The 17,254-nt window shown below is 41.9% G+C and overlaps 1 protein-coding gene across 1 annotated transcript in view; it reads left to right on the top strand.

Moving 5' to 3' along the window:
- Positions 1–17,254, top strand: part of itpa (inosine triphosphatase (nucleoside triphosphate pyrophosphatase)) — a 41,241-nt gene that overhangs the window by 11,055 nt on the left and 12,932 nt on the right. Inside the window, exon 5 of the mRNA XM_041208883.1 lies at positions 14,935–14,966. Within this exon, the coding sequence (XP_041064817.1) occupies positions 14,935–14,966 (32 nt within the window). The remainder of the gene's footprint in view (positions 1–14,934; positions 14,967–17,254) is intronic.

Genomic DNA, 17,254 nt, shown 5'->3' with positions numbered 1-17,254 from the left:
GGTTTGTTGCAAAGTATTTCCTCTGGTGAGAGAATGAGGGAACACAATCTTAAAATTAGTGTTGGGCCATTCAAGGGAGAGAAATCAGGAAACACTCATACAGGATAGAAGGAATATGGAACTCTCTCCTCCAAAAGGGTGCAGATGCTGGGTCAGCTGGAGCTTCAGGACTGGAGGTTGCTAGATAAGGGTATTGAGGAATATGGTGCTAAGGTGGATAAATAGAATTAAGATACAGACCAATCATAATGTAATTGAATGGGGTAGCAGGCTTGAGGGGCTGAATAACCAACTCATCTTCCTATTCTTCTCCTGGGGTTTAACAGCTTATTGGAACATTTTTACCAGAAGCACATAAAGAATGTCTCCTTGGCAAGGCACTGAAGAGGGACTAGTATTTTTAGAAACTCAGTATGAAGCAGTGCCACAGACAGAGTCGGTTGAGCAAAATTGAGGTGGAAAAATTCTGAAGAGCGTCTTGGTGTAATCACTGCTGTAAAACACAAACAAGTCTCTGGGATGTCTAGCATGGGACTCTGCCCCAAGCCATCCTGCTATGCAATTGTCCGGTTATCCATGGTTGAACGTCTCCGGATTCCAATCTGACTTCTGAGACAAGATTCTGGGAACTTGCCTTGGCGTCGAGTCACTTTGGAAGATTTTGAAAAGCATCCTGAAAGCTGTGCTGGTCATGGCTGCTAACATCCTAGTCTTCCAAGTCAAGCGTACTTCCTTGGCTGCTTTTATGGCCAACATGTGTCCTTTTGGTATGGAAATGATTCAGACAGTCCAGTCCAAGTATTGTAAGAGGCCAGAGCTAGGAAGAATACTGCTGTGTGTGCTCGCTTCAACACTCAGCAGTAACTCTAGAACCTTTTTTATTGTTTCAAAATTCGCTTAGGGAATTGATTTGAAAATATCCAAGTCATTGAGGGTATCGTTTCATGGCACATAGTTAAGAGAATCTTTTTGGGGAAAACTGACCCCTCCAAAATTCAGTGGTTTTCTGGCGATAATATGTACAACCCACAAGCTGGTGGCCACTGAACTGTAGAGGGCACTGGTGAACAGTATAGATCGAGTGTCATTAGACCTGATAAACTCAATTTTAGTCTCCCTGTCCAGAGAAGTTCCACCAATTTCCTTCCAATAATTTCAGCAATTCTCAGACAGCAGTGTCTGATGGATTTATTTACATCCAGAGAGGGACAGACACATTATAGTCACCCACAGAGCTTTCAATAGGGTGCATGAATCTCAATGTTTAAAACAATGAGAGGACCTCTACCGCAAAAACTTTCAACACCAAATGGAAGCGGTTTCCTAACCCGGTGTAACTGCATCGTGCCTTTGTCCATCAGCAATGAGACTGCACCAGGCATTCTGTGGTTAAATCCATCCTTAAGCAGTGAATTGGACAGCGGAGCACATCTCCCATGTGTTCTTGAACAGAGTAGCAGACTGAGCAGAAAAGGTCACAATCTATTCAGCTCATCTCTTGTAAGCCAATGCAGATCATTCCTGTGGCAGCTACTTTTAAGAATTCCTCTTGGAACAGTTTCTGTGCTTGCTTTTGTTTCCGAAATTGTTTTTAAAGTAGTTTACTTCTGATGTGCGTGCACCTGATGGGGGTCTTAGTGGAGTTGACACTGGAGCCTTCAATGAGGAGGGTCACCTGACTAATATGGCAAAACACAGAGTATGCCCTTTAATTAATCATACTTCCTCTCCAAACTTATATATCATCAATTCTAATTGTATGTGAGAGTTAAACTTTCACGGAATAAGGAAAGCCGTAAGAATGCTTTGTTATCTTGTATCACATCTATTTCCATCAAGTGTCTGCTATATCTACCTCCCAATCAAATATAATGTAGGGTGCATCTGCATTCTCTTTCCACTTTCAAAAGGGTATCCCCTATCCCACTGTATTGGTGTTGCCCATCCGTTTGCAACATCTGAATTTCCCAAATTAATGTTGAGTTGTTGACCATTTTATAATGTAGATCAGTGCCCAATAGGAACTTTAGATTCTGAGCGAGGAAACCTCCATCCTTTGAAACTGCTGTGGATTCACATGTACATCCCAGAAGTAAAATAAATGATACCCAGGCTGTTTAAAATGAATGATCTTCACATTTTCTGTGCTGGAGCCTTGAATTTCCTGCTCTTGCAGCCACTTGGAACCTCCTGTGGCGTTGGAAGTGTTAAGGCTGATTTCATTCAAAGACCATTTTCCATAGTTCAAATTTACGGCTAGCAACAGTGAACCATTCCAAACATTCTATAAAGTATCTGGATCACTGTACAGGCTGAGCACCTGGGGAGTACTACTTGGGTTTATACTTTTGTTTGTGCTTGTGTTTAAAAAAAAAGTCTATAAAGTGGCATCTGTCGTTCGCATTTTTAAAATCAGGATTTTAGTTGTATTGCTGCTCTGACTTGCAGCTGTGCAAGGATGGAAATATGTTCATCCATCCCGGAATTATCTTACCATGTTTCCAAAATAAATAGGGCGTTCACACACACACAATGTGGGTCAGAGACTTGTAGTTTATGATGATCAGGAAACCACCACCAATCTATCAGGTGGCACTGACCGAGACTGTGATCTACTGTTAGGCTAGATGGGCAGCTGTCTGGGCTGACCAAATCACCAAGATCACAGTTTCCGTGAACTATCCCATGTTTATTGTATAGGAACTGAGGAATTTTAAAAAAAAATTAATGGAAATTCTTAAATGTTTTAAATTTACTTCAGTTTGACAGCAATTTCTAAGCTAACTTTCACATACACATCGTGTAGTTTGAAGGCTGAGGTGTGTCAGCCATGGTCCATTGGTAGCACACTCACCTCTGAGTTAGAAGGTTGTGGGTTCAAGTCCCACCTCAGACATTTCAGCACACAATCCAGGCTGACTGTAGGGGTGTTGCACTGTCAGAGGTGCCATCTTTCACATCAGGAGTTAAACCAAGGCCTCGTTTCCCCTCACTGACATAAACTATCCCATAATGCTATCTGAACAAGAGGATTCTCCTCTGAGTCCTGGCCAGTATCTGTCCCCTAATCAGCATCATGGAAAAGCAGATTATCTGGGCATTGACACATTGCTGTTTGTGGGAGCTTGCTGTGTGCAAATGGGCTGCTGCATTTGCCACATTACAACAGTTTGCGACGTACTGAGATTATGAAAGGTGCTATACAAATGTAGGTTCTCTAAGTTTTTTTCATTCTGGTATGATTGGGATTTCCTTGAACTCCCTACCAGGCAGCACCATGCAACACGGACTGCAATGATTCAAGGAGGTGACTCACCAACATCTTAAAGGGCACTTGGTGGGGAGACAGTAACACAGTGATAATGTCACTGGACGAGTGGGCCCAGGTTAATAAACTGGGATGTGGGTTCAAATCCCACCATGGCAACTGGTGTATTTTAAATTCAATTAAGTAATAAAAAACTGGAATTGAAGGCTAGCCTCAAAAATGGTGCTGCGAAATTACCATCGATTGTTGTAAAAACCTATCTTGTACACCAATGTCATTTAGGGAAGGAAACTGCCCCTTACCCGCTCTGGCCTACATGTTACTCCAGACCCACAGCAATGTGGTCGACTCTTAACTGCCCTCCGAACTAGCCCAGCAAGCCATTCAGTGGTACCAAACTGCTACAGAAAAGTCGAAAGGAGTAAAACGGGACTGACCACCTGGCACCGTCCTGGGCACCAGAAATGATAACCGTACTCCTCCAAGTTGAAAACCACTTGGAAGAAGCACTGAGGGTGGAAAGGAAACTCTGAATGTACTCTGGTGGAGGACTTCAATGTCCATCACCAAGAGTGCCCCAGTAGCACCATTGCTGACCGAGCTGGGTGAACTCTGAAGAACATATCTGCCAGATTGGACTTGCACCTGGCAGTGACAGAACCAACAAGAGGAAAAAACCTACTTGATTTTGGCCTCACCAATCTACCTGTTACAGATACACCTGTCTGTGACATAATTGGTAGGCGGAACCACTGCACAAGTCCTTGTGAAGATGAATCCCCATCTCAATGGGGATATCATCCATCACATTGCGTGGCACCACCACCATGCTAAATGGAATAGATTCAGAATAGATCTAGCAACTGTCACAGACAGAGTTTGTTTTATTGTTGCCCGTGATCATAGTGTAATAACGTGTGAGGTTAGTGTGTTCCCTTTGTCTCAGTTTAAATGATTCCAGCAGCTGTGAATTTAAAAATGAAAATTATTTATTCACACACATTTGCCCCAGAGGTTTAAATGCAAGGTCTTAAACACCATCACATGCACACAGGAAGTAGATACAGATGAAGAAAAGAAACAATATGATTACAATCTGGAATCATTTCAGTCTCTTCCATAGCAGGCCTGTAGTTTCTTGGATGAATTGATGCTTTAGCTGGAGTGGATTTTCAGTAAGCTGTGAGGGTTGTTGCAGTTGAATTGCCAGGAGGTCTTGTTGTCGGGTGAGCCTGAAGGTGGAACAGGTTGGAGAGAGTCCATCTCCCAAATTTGAGGTAATGCTGTTTATCATCCTGGCTCCTCAGTTGACTGCAGCTGGTTTGTTGTCTTAGATGGTGTTCTGATGGTATATGTCATTACTCTGACTGAACAGCTTCTGCTGTTATTTTTAAAAGCAGGTAACAAACATGGCTTTCTTATCCATGTGACCTGGTACGAGTCCAAAGTGCTTTCCCAAATAAGTTGGGGTGTTAGGCCACTAAACATCCTGTGTTGTGGTTTTTCATAACCTGAGAGTTTCAGACAGCCAAGATCTTTGGGTTTGGGATGAGGAGCCACTACAATACAATGAAATGTCAATGAGATCCGTTTTATATTGGCTAACACCCACTGAGTTTCAACGTCGCTATTGTCCTTGGTGAAGCCAAAAGACAAATCGGCTGATGTATCACAGTCCTGTTTGTAGACGGTTTATTCTTAACAATGGGATGTGTGAAGTTCACAAGTAGCTGTGATTTCCATATGTAATTAGATATTTGCCCAAGTTAATACTGCCAAAGTCACATGATATGTTTAAAAAGCTTTTGGTGTCTGTTTTTAAAACAAGATACCGCTTTAGAATTTGTAATTTCTTCATACCTGTACAGGTCATGACACAAATCAAAACTGAGTTTCCATGAGGCCATCAGCAGCAGCAGAATTTTATTTATTACGATCTGTAACCTCATGGTCCAGCTTATCCCCCACTCTACCATTACCATCAAGCCAAGGGATTTTTAAAATTTCATTTTAATTCGTTTTTTAATTTAATTTCAATTTCATTTGTGGGATGTGGGCATTGCTGGCTAGGCCAGCATTTATTGCTCATCCCTAATTGCCTTTGAGAAGGTGGTGGTGGTGGTGGTGGTGAGCTGCCTTTTTGAACGTTGCAGTCCATGTGGTGTAGGTACACCCACAGTGCTGTTGGGGGGTAGTGGGGGGAGTCCAGGGTTTTGACCTAGGAACAACGATATATTTCCAAGACAGGATGGTGAGTGGCTTGGAGGGGAATTTCCAGGTGGTGGTGTTCCCAACTATCTACTGCCCTAGGTGGTAGTGGAAGGTGCTGTCTGAGGAGTCTTGCTGCGTTCCTGCAGTGCTCTTGTAGATGGTACACAATGCTGTGCATCGGTGGTGGAGGGTGTGAATGTTTGTGGATGGGGTGCCAACCAAGCGGGCTGCTTTGAACGGTGTCGAACTTCTTGAGTGTTGTGGGAGCTGCACTCATCCAGGCAAGTGGAGAGTACTCCATCACGCTCCTGACTTGTGCCCTGTACAGATTTTGGGGAGTCAGGAAGTGAGTTATTCAGGATTCCTAGCCTCTGACCTGCTCATGTAGCCACAGTATTTATATGGCTAGTCCAGTTCAGGTTCTAGCAATAGTAACCCCCAGGATGTTGGTAGTGGGGAATTCAGTGATGATAATGCCGTTGAATGTCAAGGGGTGATCAACCCTAGTTCAATGAAGAGTGCAGGAGGACATGTCAGGAGCAGCACAAGGCAAACCTAAAAATGGGTTATCAATCTGGTGAAGCGAGAACACAGGACTACTTGCATGCCAAACAGCAGAAGTGGACAAATCCAATCTGGCCAATTAGTGCTCAGTCAATTCTTGATCACCAGCAAAGTATCATCAACACTTACACAGAAATATCACTAATGCTCAGCTTTTATTCTGCCAGGGTCACTCTGCTCCTGACCTCATTCAGCCTTGGTCCAAACATGGGCCGAAGAGCTAAACTCAAGGGAAGATGAGATTGACTGCCATTGACAACAATGCAGTATTTGACCGAGTGTGGCATCAAGGGGTCCCAGCAAAATATAAGTCAGAGAGAATTGTTAGGGGAGAAACCCTCCACTGGTTGGAGTCATACCTAGCTCAAAGTAAGATGATTGTGATTGTTGGAAGTCAATCATCTCAGTCCTAGGATGTCGCTGCAGGAGTTCCTCAGGGTAGTATCTGGACCTGACCATCTTCAGCTGCTTCATAATGGCCTTCTCGCCAACACATGTTCAGAAGTGGAGATGTTCGCTGATGATTGCTCAATGTTCAGTACCTTTCGAGACTCCTTAGATACTGAAGAGTCCATGTCCATATTTAGCAAGACCTAGACAACATTCAGGCTTGGGCTGATGAATGGCAAATTACATTACTGGTACTTGTGTGACATCAGTGACCACCTCCAACAAGAGTGAATCTAACTATTCCTCTTTGCATTCATTTGCATTACTATCGCTGAATCCCCACTATCAACATCCTGGAGTTACCATTGACCAGAAACTGAACTGGAGTAGCAATATAAAGTACTGTTGCTATTAGAGCGTGTCAGAGGCCAAGAATTTTGTGGCAAATAACTCACCTGCTGTCTCCCCAAGCCTGTCCACCATCTGCAAAGCACAAGACAGAAGTGTGATGGAATACTGTCCACTTGCCTGGTTTAGTACAGTGCGAACAACACTTGAGAAGCTCAACATCATCCCAGACAAAGAAGCCTGCTTGATCGGTGCCCTATCCACTACCTTAAACATTCACTTCCTCCACCACCACTGCACAGTGATAGCAGTGTGAACCATGTACAAGATGCACTGCAGTAACTCGCCAAGCCTCCTGCAAGTTCCCCTCCAAGCCACTCACCATCCTGACTTGGAACGATATTGCAGTTCTTTCACTGTCACTGGATCAAAATCTTGGAACTCCCTAACAGCACTTGGGTGTATCTATCCCAGAAGAACTGCAGCATATCAAGAAGACGTCTCACCACCACTACCACCTCAAGTGCAGTTGGGGATGTGCAACAAATGCTGGGCTGGCAAAAACATGAAAGAATATAAACTCCAATTTGAACTGACAGGAAATGCTCTTCTGGCTATAGATGTAGCAAAATAGGCTCAAAAGTGGCGTAGCAATTTAATGCAGAAAACTGAAAGGTAATATAATTTGGTAGGGAAAAAAACAAGGACTAGAAGTATACAGTCATTTGAAAATTTTGAGACTGGATAAATATAAGAAAACCCTTGAAAGTAATGTGTGCAGGTGGATAAAGCCATAAAACAAAGCAATAGCAGTTTTATAATTAGTGATGAGCGAGCTGTAGCCCACATCCCACAAATGAATATTTTAAGAGTTTGTTCTTTTCTTTTCAATAAAACCTTTCGGTGTATTTTATATGCTTGAGAGCCAGTTATTGATTGTAACACTCTTTCATTTCTTGCATTCAGCGTCATTGAGTCAGGTATTAATTACTGAGTAAAGCACCTTCTGCTCTACCTCACTTAACAATCACCACCAATGTGACTTTTCCATTATCCTCATCACCTGAGGTTGGTTTTTGTTTTAAAGTGGAAGTGATCATTTAGCACAATTTGTTTTGAGCTAAAAGAAAGGGATAATCCAAGGCTAGCAAAAGAAAATCATGAGGAATGTACTGAGTAGTGAAAGAGGAGATTAGGTAAACTAAGAGGGAATATGGAAAAAGGCTAGCACATAATAGAGAAGAAAATGGTCATAAGAACAAAAGAGAGAGGAGCAGGAACTCATTCAGACTGTCGATCCTGATCTGTCATCAATGCAATTGTGACTGATCTTCAGGATTCAATGTCACTTTCCTCCCACTTCCCATATCCCTTGATTCCCTAAGAGACCAAAATCTGTCTAACTCAGCCTTAAATATATACAGCGACCCTCTTGGTTAGAGACTTCCAAAAACTCTCAACCCTTTAAGGAAATTTCTCCTCATCTCAATTCCCATATCCTAAGACTGTATCCCCATGTTCCAGATTCCCCAACCAGGGGAAACAATCTCTGTATCTACCCTAACAAGCCCCTTCAGAATCTTGTATGTTTCGATGAGATCACCTAAACTCCAAGGAATATGGACCCAATCTACTCAGCCTCTCACCATAGGACAACTCTTCTGTCCCAGGTCCGATCTCTAATGAATCTTCGGTGTACTGCCTTCAATGCAAGTATATAAAAAGGAGACCAAAACGGCACAGTGTATTCCTGGTGTGGTTTCATCAAAGCCCTGTACAATTGTAAAACAATCTTTTATTCTTGTACTCCAATCCCCTTGCAGAAAAGGCCAAGATGCCATTTCCTTCCTAATTGCGTGTTATACCTGCAACAGAACATTGTGTTCCTTGTATGAGCACTCCCAAGCACGTCTGAACATAACATTTGCAAGTTTCATACCTTTTGAAAAATATTATGCTTTTCTATTCTTTTGACCAAAGTGAATAACCTCACAATTCTCCACATTATCCTCCATCTGCCACCTTGTTGCCCACTCACTTAACCTGTCTATATTCCTTTGCAGCCTCTTTGTGTCCTCCTCACAGCTTCCACTCCCAGCTGGCTTTGTATTGTCAGCAAACTTAGATATTTTACTCTCTATCTCTTTGCTTAAGTCACTAATATAGGTCAGTTTTTATCAAAACAATTGGAGAGGGTGGGACTACCTTGAGGACGTGGGGGGGGGGGGGAAATGTAGTTATAGAGGATGAAGTTACAACGGAGCTATTAAATATTTGCATCAGTTTTAAAAATGGTTGAATTGACACTAAGCGTACTACCGGACAATGTGGTGCTAAGGTTGGAGGTGACTATAGACAAGGAAGTGTCTCTGCAGCAGGGCTGAATTCAAAGTAAGTAATCACTCAGTCGTGATAGTACCCAACCGAGCTGAGAAAAGCAGTCACTAGGGGCATAGCAGAGGCTTTGGCTGAAATTTTTTAACCCTCTATGAACAGGCAAATTATGTTGTGAAGTGGGAGAGCAGCCAATGCTCTGTTCAAGAAGGATAATTGTGCAACTCCAGACCAATTAGTCTAATATCAGTTATGGGCAAACTCTTGGAATCCATAATTCAAAATTAAGCATGAAGAGATGCCAGGGCTCATCAAGGACAGCCGATAGGAATGTTAAGTTAAAGTCACATTTGAGAGAATTTTTGAATTTTTTTTGAGGTGATTGGCTAGATGGTCAATGCAATGGACGTGTATATGGATTTTCAAAGGTTTTTCAATGAATTTTTATGAAATTTGTTACAAAACCTCATGTATAATGAGATGTGGTTGTGTATAGAAAGTTGAATAGTGGGCAGAGTTCTGACTGATGGATATTACTCTGATTCGGTTGGGAGTGGTGCATCCAGAGCACGCTGCTGGGGGCACATTTACTGACAGCACAAAAGTAGTGGGTTTAAATCTAATCTGAGCTGAGCAGGAAATGCTGCCCTGGCTTTGAGTTAGTAGAATAGACTCAAAAGTGCCAGTGGAAATTTAATACAAGGTGTGTGAGGTAATGTAATTTGATAGGAAAAAATGGAATGGAAGTATGCAAATTAAATTTTGACGGTTGCATATGAATATAAAGAACCCCTGACGGTAACCACTGTAGGGCATAAAGCCATAAAAGGAGCCACAGAGTTTAGGTTATATAATTGAGGATAATGGTAAACTCGTGCAGGACAATGGTTCAGTTACAGCTGGTGTACAGAATGCAGTTTCAGTTGCCCTATTGTACAAAGGACATTGAAATCACAGTCAGCATACAAATTCACCAGGATAAGATCACAGATGGAAAATTGAGTGTTGTGACTTACGAGCAGAAACATGAAATACAGGGACTATTCAGCCTGAGCATTGAAGATTAAAGAGATTTAAAATCATGAAGGGTTTGGAAAATGGTCAAACGACAAGGACAATATCCTGTGTTTTGGAGGGTCAGTGATGAGGGAGGTCACCAAATTAAAATGATTCTCAATGAGGAGAGAAACTGAGATTCCATTTTTTGTCCAGATTGTGGAGCATGGAATGCTTTGTCACAAAATAGTTGAGGGCTGAGATTGTTATATCTTTTGAGGGAAAAAATGGATAAAAATTGGAAGCGGATACAAAGCCACAAGGAGAGAGCAGGGCAGTAGGGCCAGCTTTCGATTGCTGTCTGGAAAACACCCAGTGGGCCAAATGGCTTCCTTCTGCACTCTAAATTTCTTTGGTTCAACCTTTGGACAAGAATTTAAGATCATCAAACACATGTCACTTGGAACTGTTGCTGAGAGACTAAAAGCAAGAGCATTTCCTGCTGTCTGGTTGGTAGAATTTAAACCCAGTTGAAAGGATTGTGTTCTTCCTAGAGGATAAACTGAAATCAAACCAGCCTGTCAAGTAACATGTGTGGACTTCAGCTCAGAGCTGTAGTAAGCATCCACAATATCAGAACTTGTCTTCTGTCTTCACACACTGACATACCTACTGTGCATTTTCTATATTTTCTGATTTTATTTTGAGAGCTGCTGGTTTCCCTATTAAGTCAATTGTAGTCTGTTATTTTGAACATTTTGCTTAAAACATTGATTGTTTTTTAAATAAGACCAGTGATGTTATTGTATTAATCTCATTATGCTTTTCCTTTATATCGCAAAACCTAATTCCCAATTGTTAGGAAGTAATTTTCCTGAACCTGCCACTCAAGATTTAAATTAAATCCTCATGTACAGCAATCTATAGTCAACTTTAAGAACACAGGTATAGGTTGAGAAATCTCAGGGCCAAGAATAGTTTAGAATGGAGGCCAATTGTATTTATAAAGTACTGTTATAGATGCTTCAAGAGGTTTTGAATCGCTGCGTAGCCCTTGAAGTGCAGTCTCTGTTATGTAGGAAAGCACAGCAATCACAAACAAAAATTATGTAAATGCCAGTTATGATGTGTTTTGGAGGTGATTTGAGAGACTTAATCTCTACTCTGAATAATGTTTTAGGATCTTTCATGCCCACCTGAAGTATTGGGTGAGACCTTGGTTTATCATCTCACCTGAAAGACCACATCATGGCAGTGCAACACTCAGTACTGCACTGGAACGTTAGCCTGGATTATGTACTCAAGTCCCAAAAGCAGGAGGAGGGGGAGTGGAGTTGAACCCAGACTTTCCTTCCCTAAGAGAATGGGCATTGATGAACTGGTGAACAATTTGGGTTTTATGACAATCAAACAGCTCCATGGTCACTTTTACTGATGCTAGTTACAGAAGAACGAATTTAAGATTGCTTGAGGTGATATCATTTAATGATAAAACATTGTCGACACTCAAAACCCTTGTAAACCTCTTTTAAATAGATCCAGGTTTCTGATGCAAAGGACTATGATCCACAGTTTACATATGCCAGTTTTCCTGAGTTCGATCCTGGAGACGTTGATTCTCAGTGTGATATGGTTCCATGATTGTCTTTCAGTATCTCACCCAAACAATAAATCTTCACACACAAACCTTGATAAGTGTTGGCAGACGTACGTACATGAATATGAACTAGGAGCAGAGTGGGCCATTTGGCCCATCAAGCCTGCTCTGCCATTTAATGATATCATAGCTGATTTGATTGTGGCCTCAACTCTACTGACCTATCTACCCCCTATGACCTTTGACTTACCTGTTAATCAAGAATTTACCTAACTCAGCCTTAAGAGTATTCAATGACCCTGCCTTCTTTGCTCCATGGGGAAGAGAATTCCAAAGACTAACAACTCACTGAGAGAAAAAAAATTCTCCTCATCTCCATCTTAAACAGGAGACCCCGTATTTTTAAACTGTGCCCCCTAGTTCTAGATTCCCCCACAAGGGAAGACATCCTCTCAGCATCCAACCTGACAAGCCCCCTGGGGATCTTATGTTTCAATAAGATCACTCTCATTCTTCTAAACTCCAATGGATACGGACCCAATCTGTCCAACCTTTTCTCATAAGTTAACCCGCCCATCCCAGGAATCAGTCAAGTAACCTTCTTTGAACAGCTTCTAACACAATTATGACAGATGTAAGGCTAACTGATCTGTAGCTTCCCACTTCCTGTTTCCCTCCTTTCCTGAATAGAGGAATCCTCTTTGCTATTTTCCAATCTAATGAAATCTTTACAAAATCTAGAGAAATTTGGAAAATTACAACCAGTGCATCCACTATCTCAGCTGTCACTTCTTGTAAAACCTCAGGATGCAGGCCACCTGGTCCTGGGGACTTGTCAGCCTTTAGTTCTAATAGCTTTCTCAGTACCCTTACCCTGGTGATTGCAATTGTTTTAACTTTTTCCCTTCCTTTCGTCTCTTGATTTACAAGTATTTCTAGGATGTTAGTTGTCTTCCACAGTGAAGACAGACACAAAATATCTGATCAACACTTCTGCCATTTCCTTATTTCCCATTATTAATTCCCCAGACTTTCTAGAGGATCAGTGCTCACTTTAGTTAATCTTGTCCTTTTTAAATACTTGTAGAAACTCTTACCATCTATTTTCATATTTATAGCTACCTTTCTCTCATACTCTAATTTCTCCCTCTTTTCTTTTCAGTCATTCTTTGCTGTTTTTTAAATTCTGTCCAATCTTCTGACCATACCACTAATCTTCTCATAATCATATGCTTTTTCTTTCAATTTGTTACTATCTTTAACTACCTTAGTTAGCCACGATGGTGCATCCTTCTCCTAGACTCTTGCTTACTCACTGGTTTGAATCTTTGCTGAGAGTTATGAAATATCTCCTTAAATGCCTGCCACCCTTTAACCTAATTTCACAGTTCACTTTAGCCAGCTCTGTCTTCATACCCTTGTAATTGCCTTTATTTAATTTCATAAACACTAGTCTTAGCCCTGGACTACTCAACCTCACATGAATGCAAAATTCCATCGTGTTATGATCACTGCTACCTAGAGATTCCTTTACTATGAGGTCATTTATTAATCCTGTCTGATTGCACATTACCAGGTCTAGAAAAGTCTGCTCTCTGGTTGGCTCTAGAATGTGCTGCTCTAAGAAATTGTCCTATTCTCACTCTATGAACTCATCTTCCAGGCTACCTTTGCCAATCTGGTTTGTCCAGTCTACATGTAGATTCAAATCACCCATGATTATTGTGGTACCTTTCTTACAAGCTCCCATTGTTTCTTCCCTTATACTCTGTCCTACTGTATAGCTATTATTAGGGGAACTATAAACTACTCCCACCAGTGATTTTGTTCCTTTGCTATTCTGATCTCTACCCAAACTGATTCTACATCTTGATGTTTAAAACTGAAGTCATCTCGCACTATTGTACTAATGTCATCCTTAATTAACAGAGCTACCCCGCCACCTTTTCCTAGCTTCCTATCCTTCCGAAATGTCAAGTATCTTCAAATATTCAGGTCCCAACCTGATCATCTTGCAGCCACATCTCTGTAAAGGCTTTTAAGTCATAGATATTTATTTCTATTTGTGTTGACAATTCAACAGATTTGTTATGAATGCCACTAGTGTTCAGATATAGAGCCTTTAATTCTGTCTTTTTATTATTTTTGCAAACACTGGCCTTATCTGCTGGTGCACCATATGCCTGTTCCTTCCTGCCACATTCTAATTATCATTGCCCATAATGCTACCTTGCTCCATTGCTTTCTCCTTTCCCTTTAAGTTACCAAACCTCCTTCAAATAATCCTTTTGGCCCCCCCGCCCCCCCCACCATTATTTAGATTAAAGCCCTCTCTACCATCCTAAAACCATGCCAGAACATTGGGCCAATTATGGTTCAGGTGAAGACCATCCTAACGATATAGCTACCATTTTCCCCAGTACTGGTGCCAGTGCCCCATGAGTCAAAACCCATTCTTCCCACACAATCTTTTAAGTCATGCATTCAACTCCCTAATCTTAGTTGCTCTATGCCAATTCGCTTTGTAGGTGATATCGTGATGAACTCCCATCCTGGTTTGTCCATGTATGTGCCCCTTCTAGCATAGGTCACTGTGCAATGATTGAGAGCAAGAACACTTTTTATGAAGAGGGGGGTGGGCTGTGGTGGTGAATGGGGGAAGGTTTCAATCTCTAACCTCAGACCACTGTGACCAATTGTACTACCTGACTGAGACCTGTTAACTCAAAAGAGGGTTGGAAGAAAAAACAAAAAGAAAGCTGGAAATACTGGATACATAAGGCAGCAGTGATGGAAAAATGGGCCTGATGCATCCACTGATTCCTGTGTCTCTGCAGATTTGAGTGTGTGCAGAGTTTTTTTTAATCATTTTGATCATTGCTGACCTGTACCTCTGCTCTGTTTACCACATTAGCATCATGTCTCCCTTTGCAAACAGAAATCTATTGATCTCAAAGGCTCAAATTCTTTAAGGGAACATACCCAGATTGCCCGTGAGTGGGAACAAGGAGATGACTACACACTAATGCTTGCAAAATGGGGAAGCGGTCCTCCAAAAGTTGAACAGATTCCATTTCCCTTGTGAAAGCTGTGGGGTTTAGAATGGGGAAAGCTTGAAACTGTTCTGATATTTGACGGCTTGGGGCCCCTGACTTCACGCAGGTTATGTAAGTGCAGGTGCCTGCGACATACAGTTTCTAAATTTTATTTTTCTATTCTCTTCTAGAAAATGGTTCCTGGAAAAGTTGCATCCTGAAGGTTAGTGATTTTAACACTTTAAAAGCAGTAGTTTGAAGCCTTAATTTTCTGTAAATTATACAAACATATAGTAATGAGTGCAAGGTGGGGGGGGTGGCAATATGAGATGATGACACATTGAAATTATTACCCATGGCGATTAGGATGGGTTCAATCGTCTCTCCCCTTAACCAATGAGATGAGAGATTTGAGGAAGGACTAAGGTGAATTAGGGTAGGTGTACTCAATGTCAATCAGGTACAGAAAGGAAAATAGAGAGGGAAAGAAAAATGAGATTGAGAGAGAAACGAGAGAAAAACTGTAGGCCCAGATCTTTCAGTCAGTGTTGCAGAGGATGCGTCCGATGTGGACTCTGATTTTAATCTGCCCACTTACCATTTTACACTGGAGCCTTTACACCTTCCAATGGCGGTTCAGCGAAGTCAGGAGGCAAATTGTCAGATGTAATTGCGGTGCAGCCACACCCCCTTTTCTCATCATGACCTGAAGACCCACCCCTTAAGGTCTGTCTGCAGTTTATTGACTTAGTGTTTTGAGCGGAGCTGTCAACCTCAAACTGCATAGCCTCACCCCGCTGACAGTGCTAACCCCCTCCTCACCCCCACCTTTTTTACCCCTGACGGTGTTCTCCAATCTCCCTTGCCCCAAGGAAACATGAAAATGCTTACTGCCCATCTCCGTCCGCCGCCTCCCCCCCCCCCCGGCTCTCCCAACATTGGCTGGATAAGAGCCAGGGATTCCGGAAAGTGTGTCAGGAGAATGGATGCAGGAGTGGGTGAGCACTGTCCAGGTAGGGGCTGGTGAATGTTGCCGGGTGAGAAGGAGTTGGGGGTGTTAACATTGTCGGGGGTGAGAGGGAGGGGACGTTGAATATTGCTGTGAATTCTAGAGTACTTTTGGCACTCCAGCTTTTTGGCTAGAGTTACGCTGGTTTTATACCTGTTATGAAAATCTCTTCAATAAATTTGTTTAAAACTAGGGTAAGTATAACGCCGACAACTCGAGTTCTGGCCATTTGATCCCACTCTCATTGGAATAACAGAGCAGTCCTGGCAGGGTAAAATCAGCAATCTAAACTTTTAAACTTCCCACGTAAGTATCACAGATGTGCGTATGTCGGGAGTGCCTCATCTGAGGCACATCAGTGACGTAAGTTGAGTCGGAGGCCTCTCCCCATATTGGAAGAATCGGGACAAAAATTCAAAATGGGAACATGAAAGAATGAGACCCCACACCTAATTGTTCACTTTCTGGAGAAGTGGTTGGTTGGCAATCATTAACAATTATCATTGTTGAAAGGTATTTACACTGTTAACTACTAGACTTCATTTTCTCTGGCGAGATTGATGGGCAATTAATATGCAAATGCAGCAACTACAGGAAATTCACAGAGGGGGTGAGGGCAAGATGCTGTTTTTGTAAAGCTAATGGCAGAGCAGCTCAAGTGGTCCAGGAGCCTGTGGCAATTCACAATTCACGGAGTATCTCTTCCTCGTCACTCACTGCTGACTGATTTTTCACAATAATGCTATGTCTTGTTCACACCATTTATTTTTTTCAGCAATTTTAAGTCCACAGAATTTCATGGTTAATTGTCCTTGGCCCCTTGGTCTAGAGAGAACAGGACTAACCAGCATTCCTGCTCGGTTCTTTATCCAGTAAACCCTGCAGGATTCAATACTTTGAGGGTGTGGAGGGGTGATGATCTTCCTCATAATGAAGGGTTGTTTAATTCTTTGCAAACAGTTTTTAAACCTTCTGTATGAAAATTCCAAGTGCAAACAAGTGTTAAATGCTGAAAAGTGATACTAATTCAAGCACAATAGATTCAAAGCTAGAGAACCTTTATAGGTATGATGAAAAATAGGAACATACATAGGAGGAGTGGGCATTCTCTTCTGCTCCACCATACAGTAAGATTATGAATGAGCTTCTACATAATTCCACTTTGCTGCCTTATCTCCAAATTTCTTGATTACCTTAATACCCAAAAATCAATTGATCAGAGTCTTGAATATACTGAACAACTGAGTACCCTCAGAGAATTCCAACGATCCACAACCCACTGAGTGAAGAAATTTCTCCAATAACAGTCCTAAATGGCTGACCCCTTATCCAGTGACTATGACCTCTAGTTCTAGACAATCGAGCCAGGCAAAAAAGCTCCTCGGCATCTACACTGTGGAATCTTCTCAAAAATGAACTTATCGTTCTAAACTCCAGAGAATATGAGCCAATTCTACTCTAGTCTGTCCTCAAAAGTCAATGCTATCATCCCTGGAATCAAT

The sequence above is a fragment of the Carcharodon carcharias genome, chromosome 16 (assembly GCF_017639515.1).
Source record: "Carcharodon carcharias isolate sCarCar2 chromosome 16, sCarCar2.pri, whole genome shotgun sequence".
NCBI classification, from domain to species: Eukaryota; Metazoa; Chordata; class Chondrichthyes; order Lamniformes; family Lamnidae; genus Carcharodon; species Carcharodon carcharias.
This window is presented reverse-complemented; position numbering and strand designations above follow the sequence as displayed.